The sequence below is a fragment of the Pundamilia nyererei genome, unplaced genomic scaffold, assembly GCF_000239375.1.
Source record: "Pundamilia nyererei isolate P.nyererei 1_Seehausen unplaced genomic scaffold, PunNye1.0 scaffold00025, whole genome shotgun sequence".
Lineage (NCBI taxonomy): Eukaryota > Metazoa > Chordata > Actinopteri > Cichliformes > Cichlidae > Pundamilia > Pundamilia nyererei.
This window is the reverse complement of record NW_005187426.1, coordinates 1,493,943-1,505,024: the sequence shown is the minus strand read 5'-3', so window position 1 is coordinate 1,505,024 and position 11,082 is coordinate 1,493,943. Positions and strand designations below refer to the sequence as shown.

General features: G+C 39.3%; 1 protein-coding gene across 4 annotated transcripts in view; it reads left to right on the top strand.

Annotated features, from left to right (window-relative positions):
• Positions 1 to 11,082, top strand: part of LOC102210987 (A-kinase anchor protein 13) — a 121,852-nt gene that overhangs the window by 10,765 nt on the left and 100,005 nt on the right. For 3 of the 4 annotated variants that reach the window (XM_013909452.1, XM_005727562.2, XM_013909450.1), the window contains exon 2: positions 8,886 to 8,929. In XM_013909452.1, coding sequence (XP_013764906.1) covers positions 8,897 to 8,929 — 33 coding nt within the window. In that variant the 5' untranslated portion in view covers positions 8,886 to 8,896. Of the gene's footprint in view, positions 1 to 285; positions 332 to 8,885; positions 8,930 to 11,082 lie in introns of those variants that run through there. The other variant, XM_013909451.1, reaches the window with a different exon arrangement.

The following is an 11,082-nucleotide window of genomic DNA, read 5'->3' as shown; positions in this document are numbered from 1 at the left end:
TGTGTGTGTGTGTGTGTGTGTGTGTGTGTGTGTGTGTGTGTGTGTGTGTGTGTGTGTGTGTGTGTGTTTAAAGCAAAAAACACCAAAAGGGCAGAAAGGATAAAGTATCCAGGCCAGGTTGTCCTCATCTCCTTTGTATTATAGGTGAGGCACAAACTCATTTTTGCCCCTCCCTGAGACTTTTCTATGTTGTCATCATGGAACTTGGGTGTTGGGTGACACCTCAGGTCTATATTGGGCTTCTGTCCCTCTTTAGAGTACCTCCATGTCCTTGATGGCAGCTCCCTCTGCACAGCTATATTCAAAAAGCTGTGTGAAGAAGCAGCCGCAGGTAACTATTGCCCCTTTAACAAGGATCCTCATTGACATTCTTCAAGTTAATTAATGGCCAATGGGAGGTTTTTGGCCTAGAAAGGCTGCTGTATGAAGCTTTAAGGCTATTAAATGCTAATGCAAAGGTACACATGTCTGTCATGTCCAGTGGTCTGACCTGTTTTCTGCACCAGAGTGTGCATGTTGGTGTTTTGGGATTAGTATCCAGGAAAGGTTGTGTCTTTTGCATTTTGTAACATCACAGGTAAAGATACAGACTCAGGAAGAGGCCTATACAACTAAATTTGATCTGCTTAATGACATTTGTTAAACGAGGCAGCATTTGCTAAATATTTTGAAATAAGTAGTTTTAAGAGGCAAACCGCTTCTCTTCAAGCCTGCTGGCTTTGATGATGCTTTAAATGTTGACCATAATTCTTTAAAAGTCACTACAATTAAAAACATTAATAAAATCTCATACAAACTTTTTTCTTTTTTTGTCCAGTGAATACAGCAGCACTGTAAACATGTTCTGAACTTTGTCTAATTCAGTTTTATGAATAAGATTATAGGTCATTAAACTGAGGTGGGATAATAACTCTATAAATGATGAGCAGTGCTTCTCTGAGAATGGGCACGTAGATCATACTTGTGGGGTGGGGCTAGGTCAACGCCTTAGGATAATCCATGAAACCATAATGTCTTTATTTCCTGAAGCGTTTTGTTTTTGAAATGCTTTGCCAGTGTTGATACAGCCTTTGGCCGATATATTCTTGTAGTCCTACAGGAATTCTCAGAGAGAGATGGAAAAGATTGTATTTATGATTGCATTTAGCTCTACTTTTGACCCGCGCATTTCAGAAGGTGCAACTTTAATTTCAAAGATAAACTGTCTCTGTTTCTGGTTTTTTGCTTCACTTTCATTTCCTGTTGGCAAGTAGTTGGTGAGTTTTTGTAGACAACTTAGCCTTACATGCAAACTGCAGGTAACCATAGTGATCTGCTAGTCATAAAAGTAATTGCTAAGAGATTGTTGGTGTAGCACTGTCAGTAATCATTCAGTCAGCGAGGAATACATATTTTTGCCTAGTGGGGTCATCAACATTCCCTAGGCCTGTGTCAATGGGCTTTTACATGTTTCTACATGTTCATCCAATCAATAGTAATCTCAGGCATTTTGAAACAACCAAAAAAAATCCTTTAAAAATCTTGAAATATAAAGATTAAAAATGTAAAGGTTGCACATACATGCATGCTTGTTTCTACTTTGATCCAGGACCAACTAAAGCACAATAAAAAGTAGCATGTTATAATTTCTTCCACATATTCTTTTCTATTCACTACCCTAGCTGACCACTGCATTATGTAGACATGTCTACAAAGCTCTGCACAGCACCTGTGGACTACCAACATAATGCCACTCCAGGTTAAAGTACAGAGTAAAACCAAGAGAAATAAAAAAGATAACAGCTTGATTATTTCACAACTTTGCACCTTGGGTTTGTGTAGTTCTACTCTTTGTTATTCCAGGTTTTTGAACATGTGTCAGAATGCATCTCAATAACTAGACACTATAACAACTTCCTTCTCTGTCGGAAGCTCTTCTGGGATACTGAGTCATGATTGTTTGAGCCAGATGTAGTTGATGTGACGATGCAGGGCGGGATGTCCAAAGATGACATTAAAATTAAACTAGTCATTTTGTGATATTTACCTTCTTTGGCTACATTTTTCCTCAGGGAGAATCACTCGTATGGCAACCCCGTAAGAATGAGGCTCCTTAATCAGCTAATAAACAGTCATTATGTGTCTTGTGCACATGGCTATGTTGGGGAATCCTCAGCTGATTATCAGGAAGGGTGTTGGAGACGGTCCGATTAATGAGTTGGGAAGCTAATCCTGTTCATCCTCCCATTCACTCTGCAGTCACATGGCTATTATGGCTTATTTTGATAGCCATGGGATCAGCGGAAGCCATAACAGGTCCATTCAGCACCCCTGACTCGTCACATCGTTGCCTCGATAACAGCTTTCAGGGGCCTTTGTCTCTTGATTCATTGGTCCATTTGTGACGGCTGTGCACTTGAACGTGGCTCATGCCCTGCCTCTGTGCAGCCTTTCAGCTACAGAGGGAAAAAAAAATCTGTTTTAGTAGCAATTCAAAGGCAGTTTCTGCTGTAAAAGAGACTCTTAAGCAGCTTGGCCAAAGGCTGGCTGCACCCAGTGCTTTAGGTGGAGTTAATGGGTTGTGTCATCTCTATAAGCAGGTGTCGGGTGGCCATAGGGCAGACTTAGGGGATGTCATTTCTCAAGGTTCTTCTGTTACCAGAGAAAGGGTTTGCTTTATACACTATTTTTTCACAGAGTTTTCTTTCACTGAATATTTTCTTTTTCTTTTGTGGTATGATTTGGTGCAGTTTTGGGTCAACAATTTTTTCTCAATATCTGATTGCACAGGCAAAATAAAGTTTTGTTTAGGCTCATTTCTGTCTAAATGAAGCAAAGCTCTAACGTAATATTTACTCCTGCTTAGTTTCACACTTGGAAATGACACAGTTGTTCTTGTTGTTTTTTTAATCTACCGGTAATTAAAAGAACATCAAGCAGTATTTGTTTTGTCAGGTTTTAGCATTATTAAGGATGAAATCTGTATGTGCACTCTGTAACTTGACCCAGAACTCCAGGTATTATTCACAGCAGCATACTGTCTTGCTGCAGTAAATTGCCTGGAACTTGTTTACCTCTCAGCAGCCCTATGCGATGCAGAAATCAATGCATTCAGTGTGAACCTTTTTTGTAATTTCCTGCACCAGAAATGACCCACAGATGTAGCTATTTAAGAAGTCCCCTGTGTTCTCTCTCTGAATGACTGTTGCTGGCCAAGAGGAACTGTTAGACCAAATGAACTGTCACACCCACTATATTGTATGACCACGAGGTCAGCAGAAGAAAGCAGATCAATGGCAATCTGATGAACTGATACCAGACATGCATTCAGTAATATTTTTATACTTTATTACATTTAATCAAGCGACTCCCTATCCTCCCTGTGAAAGGGCTTCCTGGGGTCATAAATACATAGAGAATTGTTAGTTCATTGTTTTGGTTTGATTTACTGTTATTGTCTGAATCCCACCTCTATTAAGAACCCTGGAAAAAAAGGAGCGAGTGGACAAAGCTCAGAGAAACCTGATTGTTCCTGGACCTGCAGCACAAAATGTCAAATAAGAGCCAAAGTAAACTGGTGCTAGATAAAGGTGCAAATATTTTCTCAGGAGTTTGTCAAGATACCAAACAATTGTGATAAGGTGAATAAAGAATATTGCCTGTGCAGATGATGTAATCTGAAATTTGTATCACAGTTTTTCCTTTGCATCAATGCTGTATTCTGTTATGGTATTTAAACCTTAAATGGATACCTCACTCTGAACACATTTTAAAAATAATTTAGATCTCACTCTTTTGTGTTTTCTTTGTGAAAAGAAACTAAACCATGAGGAAAACCTACAGGTTTTCTGATGCAAACACCTGCAGTTTGCATCAGAGTAAGCAAACTGCAGGTGTCAAAATGCAATAAGGCTCCAGGTCTGTCGGTGAGGATAGTGGTCCCTGTGTTTGTGAGAGGCAGCCAATCAGGAAGAAGCTGTCTTAAGGCGAAAGGAGCTAAAACAGCTTGTTTCAGTGGATGGTCATCTGCATGTCATCTGGCATACCAGAAACACATAAGCCATACAATGGATATTAACTCTAATCTAGTATTTCTTCAATGTGGTGTTTTTACTCTACCTTAAGCAAAAACTGGGTACTTTTTGTACTTAAAGTTCTGAGTTTAGCTACGACTTTGAATATAGTAACTAACCAGTGGAGTGTAGCCTGTGTGCTAAACGCAGGTTGTTACCATCTGTGAGTTCTGTAAGCCCCTGACAGGCTGTGCTTCCATCAACCTGTTCAGAATTTGTTTAATCTTTCCTCTTGATGTTTTGTTTTGAGATATAAATACAGGCAAACTGACCCACTGTTTATAACCATTAGTTTTAAGGCCCAGCCTTCACTGTTCTTCAGGACCGATCATGTTATCCAAAAGTCCTTAAAGGTGAACGCTTTTGTTAATAAAGGTAATCAGTGGGAGGGACAGTCATTTAACAGTTTATTTAAAACCTAAGTGTGTGTGTGCGTGCCTGAGTGTGTGTGTTTCTCAAAGTAATGACAGTATTGTAAATCTGTTATGGCAGAGTATGACATCAGCATATCTCCCACCTTTGGTCTGGTGACATGTAACTTATTTCTTGGAAATTATTTACAAACATGCTAACAGACAAGTATTGGTTAGTTGCATTAACTAGTGGGTTTGTGTTTCTGTGTGTGTGCTGCCTGTTAGTCATGAAGCTGAAGTTAGTTGCCATGACAAGATGAAAAATCACCCAAGAGGAAGTTCTGGAGGTCTGGTGTAATATTAAAGGCCCCTCCATGAACTCTAGGCAGACGGTGGAGCAATTACATCCTGAGATGATGCAGTAGATCTTTGTCAATTTCCTTTTATTTGGCGTGCACAGCTCTACATTATATCAGGAATAAAGAACTCAAAAACAGAAGTGACCAGAGTATGGAATGAGGTGGATGGCCATATCACCACCCAGCGTATAGCTTGGCTTTTTTTTTCAAAAGGGAAATGGCCAAAGTGCATTTAGATAGTGTGTTTCAAGTGTGCTTAACTTTTGTACTCCGATTACTCACTTGTTTTATTTTCTCTCTTAACTAAATATTTGTAAGCTTGAACTGTTTTACTAGTTTACGGCTGCTTAATGCACTCTCACTCTAAACAGACGAACGGCCACTTATTCTGTTTGTTGTTGAGATCTGTAGATGTTAAAGATTGATTTAAAACAAAACAAGAGCTTAACAAGAGCTTTTTCTTGGAAAAGAACATTTACCATAACTGGCTGGCAAAATCAGGGTGTCACAAGGACTTTTGGCCCCCTTAATGAATTTGAAGAAGTGAGCAAAATAAGCTGCTGTGTGCAGCTGCCAGGTGTGAAGGCGTCGCAAATGTAAAGCATGGCACAGCTGATAAAGGGCACAAAAAACCTGCATTTGGATGAGTAAGTGTTATCATCTCTGTCCTCAGTAGTGGAAAAATGTGAATGTAGCACAGCCTCTGCTTCCAACCAGATATTGTTGTGTTGTGCACTGAGTTAAGTCAGCGGTCACTTAGATATCACATTAGCAAAATAACAAGGACCCACTGGCTGCACAAGTCAATAAAGCTGTCAGTCTGCCCTGTTGAAACGTCCTTGAGTAAAGGCTCCTACCCATGTCTTGCCTGGAGTAGTTATAAAAAGAGCACTAGGAGACGACAAATGTTCCAAATATCAAAATATAAAAGAAGCAGTGGGACTGTTGAGGACATTACGTGAGAGTCTTATCAGTCAAAGTTGTGCATGTGGTGAGTGAGGAAGCTGGTCTCTGGCCCAGTGCACTTAAGGCAAGCGGATTAGGCTCCAGAGTATTATTAGAGCTACTGATTATCCCCTTACCTGATCTGCCTAATTCTAGTTCAAGGCTATTTATTTAGCAGAAAAAGTGGGAAAAAGTTTGGTTTGGGCTACAGAAAGTGAATTGGTCTCGCTGCACTTGAGCACTCTGTTGAGTCCAGCAGTTCTCTGCTGAACTCATTAGGTCTTGGCCTTTTTTGACGCTGCCTCCCCCGCTGTGAGGTTCATGTGATTAATGCACTGCTGACCACTGCAGGCCAGCAGCAAGGACTTGTTTTAGTGCCAGAGAACAGCAAACAAAAGAGAAAATTTTCTCTGCAAATAACCAAGGAGAGTGGTCTCAAAAGTGACCAGTCCCTTGACTCATTGATGAATACAAGCAGCCTGATATCTCCACAAGAAAGTTCAACACAAAGGTTTCAAATCCATTCATCCTCAAGTCTAAAGCTGTTATGCATTTGTTTGGATGTAATTACACACCCACCGCCTCTGACCTTGTGCCCAGAGAAAGGCTTTGAGGCCTGCATCCTCGAGTGGGAGTGAGGAATCAAATGTGAACATAAGCTGATAAATCCTGCTAACTGATCATACAAATCCTTGTAAAAGAACTAAAAGTCAAAATATATTGGTGGTTTACTTTTCTTGCTTTATTTTTTTTTTTAGTGAGGGACTAATCAGTGATAAGAGGAGGCAGGAACCCACGTGTGATCCAGTGTGTGTCTGTTCTGTACTCTTAATCTCCCACCGAGTATTGGGACAACCGCCAGAGCCAAGCTTAACTGCCACCTTGTCCACAGCAATGTTCTGAAGAGCTGCTGTACATGCTTCCTGTTCCAGCATCCAGACTATTTCAGTCAGCAAGCATCACTAGGATAGAGTAGTACCAGTGGCAGTTTGCTAGCATTTTCCAAAGTACTACAAAATATGTTTAGGTTTAATGTTCTAGCTACGAGGGTCTTTTCTGCATAAAGTCATTTTTGACACCCCAAAGAGATTTTAACCAAATAAATAAATAAATAACCAGTACTGGAATTAAGTTATTTTTTAGCCTGTTTTATAAATTGGGATTTTATTTAATCAGGCATATATATTACACACGTATTCCCTGTAGCCCGTGTTCTCTATTAATAATGAATGTCTGTACTGTGCAAAAGGAGGGCCTAAGGAAGGAAAGGGTCTTACACATTAATATAATTCTTTTCTTTTTTTTCAGATATATAATATTCTAATGTTTTAGGAAATAAAGTGTTTATTCCATATTGCATTTTGTTGGCTTTTTCAAAAGTAAGCAATGTCAATGTAACAAATTTGTCAATAATTAATTTTCAGTATGATTTTCTGGATATGTATTTGTCTGACACAGACTTAAAGGATTTTCTAAAAGGGTAATAAACAAAACCCCACTAAGCTTACATGTCGTAATCTCCATTATTTAATTATCTTCTGTCCCTTTTGAACTGTGCGGAAAGCTCTGGAGCTGTGACTGATACATTATCAATTCATTAAGTTGTTATGGCTGACATGTTAGAAAATATTTGCTTATTTATACAACCAGTGAGCATGGAGGAGTAAAGGCATTCATGTGAAGTTGAGTTTCTGGCTACCTGATGAATCATTTGTTTGGTATTTGTCAATACCCTAGGGAAATATCAGGTTTTTTAAAAGCTAAAGGCCTCGATTATATGTTTACACGAGCTCACACCTACCTTTGTCTGGGCAGGCAGCGTATAGTTCTTCCTCAGAGCAGTTTCTCATTTGGACTAAATTACTCTATAAAGTGAAAGATGTCGCTTGTACTGATGAACCCTCAGAGGATAATTACCAGCTGCAGCAAGGAGGCGTTTTCAGTGCGTGCCTATCTCATCTGCTGCTTCTGCTCTTTCTGGCTCTCCCACAGCGGCATGCTGGCTGCTGTCCTCCTCCTCATGTTAGCTATAGATATCTTTTTCTGACCCTCATTTGCTTTAGCTGCCACATCAGTGCTGGCTGAAGCATGGAAATACTGAAATAAATAATTTAAGTGGTAAGCTATCACACTGGTTGGACTTTTGGATATTCTCCTGGACACTTTATGGACTCTGTTTAGTTAAAAACTCTGGTTCAGACTATGTCTGGATCTCAGTAAGCCCTGAGCATCTGAGTTAAATAACTTTAGCAATATTTGATTGCAGGTCTAGTTATTAACAGTTAATAACAGAGTGCTAATCTCCTCAAACCATATCCGACCTGACTGCTTTGCTCCTTATTTGACACACTTGACTGTAGATTATTGAAGGTAATATGGTTATGGAAGTGAATTCTGTTTTAGTTTTTAATGCCCACCCACCCACGCACTTTCTTTCTTTCATTCTGGGCATAAACATGTTAATAACTTATTTTGAGGAGTAAGAGCATTGTCAGACTTTGATGTACCAGTTTTGAACAAACTTGTGTCTTTTATGATGATGTCACCTGTCGCTATGCGGAGAAAGACCAATAATAATCCTTCCTTCAGTGCATGGCAATACATTCAGATTGTGTGCACTACAAAGAAGGACTATTTACAGAAAGTCAATGTGCCAGTCTGTATTTGTGTATGTGTGTGAGAGTAGGTCAAGAAGAAGCTGAGCAAAATTGTTTCCTTGGATGCAGCTCAGCACTGGAATAAAACCGTACCCTTTTAAATAGTAAGGAGATCAAAAAATCAATACATGGCAGTCGAGGTTGCTGCCACAAATAATTTAGTGTATGGATAACACTGACCTGGTCGCCACATATATTTAGGCATTTGTTAATATACGTAGGCAGCCTGCACGAGTAAAAAGTGAAGCAAAACAGAGCTAAACACAAAGTCAATTTTAGACCCACCAGAGTCTAGATGTCAATATATGCTAATTTTGCTTAGTGCCTGCATCAAATGTAATACAATATAAATATCGGTTTTACAAATTGTTGATAGGATAATATTGTGTTTACAGCTTGCTGCGGTGCCCTTAACGGCCAGACAGGTTTTAGTACCGCTTTAAGACATGATTTTGTTTTATATTACAATATAGATGCCTAATTAGAGTTGTAACCCTTAATTTGTTCTTCTTTTTACAGTGTCCAGGGACATGAAACTCAATCCACAGCAAGCTCCATTGTATGTAAGTATCACATAATCACACAACACTAGCAGCAAAGCTGTTGTTCCAGTTCACATAATTATTTTTTCTTTTAACGCTTCTGCATTCACGTGCTGTGTAGGTGTGGTGGTGAAGGCGCTCGATCTGTTGAACCCGTTAGGCCGGGAAACCGTAATTCTTTATCAGTATTTGTTTACATGGTTTGATGATCTCATATAATGCCTGGAATGTCAGTTCTTGATTTCCACCTCTCCACCTGATAACAGGTCTAATTAACAGGAACAACTGAAAACAGCTGCGTGGGTGTGCAGGACCAGATAGTGGAGAGCATACTGGACTGCATGCAAATGAACTAAATGTTTAATGTTTGCTGACTGGAAAATGGTCTGTACTGTTTTTACTGTCCGCTTTTATGTCTGAGGTCATCATTTTGCATGTTGACACACTGATGATGAAAAAGAAAGAAAAAAGACCCACATAACTGAGTAGGAAGTGAATGACAAGAAATATTACAAGACAGCATAAAAGTAATTTTTAATCAATTTTTTAAATAACATTTAAGCACTGTGGCTTCAGTCAGAATAAAACCTTTCACTCCTGGAAGTGTCTTCTTTGATCCATTCATTTTTGAAGAGATACACATCAGGAATACCCTAACCTAGTGTTGTGTAGCTTTGAAGTACATAGGTATCTTAACCACCTGTTATTATGTCAACGTTACAGAGGTAAATAGATGAACATTCTCAAAGACAACCAGCTTTCCAAACATCCCTTTGTTCATGATAAGTTGATCATAGCCATTCATAGTCATACCCTTTTTTTTTTGACGAGGAGATACGAATGCCTTTAGGGTTGCATCAGGAAGAGCATCCGGCATAAAAAATTCAGCCAAATCGAACATGCAGAGCTCCCCGCTGTGGCGAGCCCTTGTGAGCAGCCAGAAGTAGGTTTTTATATATTCATCAATTCATTCATATTTTAACTGCATTGACGAATGTTTGGGATGTCAAGGCTGCAGGTTGAGTATGTTGCCCCTGATATCCTTTGCGTAGAGACTTTTTCCATTTGTGACTACATAAAACAATAGCTAAAGGTGCTGTATGCTAATCATTACAAATTTCTGTGCAGTTGTCTGCTGGAATAAACTAGCTGGTGAAAACATGTGGCGAGACACTGTTTCTAAATGACAGACATAGCCATTGTGATGCTCAGTGTGGGAATTTTGATCATTGCTATGTTGATTTTTGGAGCACGAAGTTAGCACGTTTGGACGTATTAAAACCATATTTGGGTACAAATGAATGAGCTGGACATTGGAGTCTGTTGGGAGTGACTCTTGAAGATGGTCTCAAGCGGCCACTACACAATGGCTTAACTTTTTAACCCTGGAGCTTGCTGCTTGCTTGAGTCTCTTGTCATTCTCGGTCCTTTGTCCCGTCCTTTGGAGCGAGGTACCTGTGTGTTTTGCTTCAGCGAAGTCACGTGAGGTAGATCAAGTAGATGAGATGTAGCTTGTTGCTGAGGTCGTCTCAGATTGCCGAACTGTGTGGCATATCATGTGGGTTATGTCAGCAGTTTTCTAGCTACTTTCATTGTCGCTGCCTAAAGCTTGGCAACACAGCTGGTGTTCAACTTGTAAATGTAACGCTTTGCATTGTTGCTCATATTGCTGATCAGGCCATATGGCTTTTTCCACTCACTCCTCCTTTTAAGTTCAATCAATTTCATGATCCTTTTAGCTGCTATTGTTGTTTTGGAGATGGTGAGTTTGCATAATGGTGTAAAAACAGATAACTTGGCTTTACTTAAAAAAACTAAATAAAATAAATGAATAGCAATTCTGCAAACTTGCTTAAAAAAGAGTAGTCTTTATTTAAGGGAGGGAATTATAATCTTTATTTTGAGTGTGCATCGCTTAAGGAGGATAAGCCACATTTGCTTCATTTAGTATTTTAAAGTAAATTTAAACCCACTTTATACAACCTTGGTTTTACAGATAACTCAGTATCTGTAATTAAACTACAAAACCTAATATAGATATGGTTACATGCACCACTTCAAACTGATTGGTACATGTGAGTAGGGCTGCTCAATTAATCGAATTTTAATCACGATTACGATCTGGGCTTTCAACGATCATTAAAAATGACTGAGCCGATTATTAGCCCCTCCCT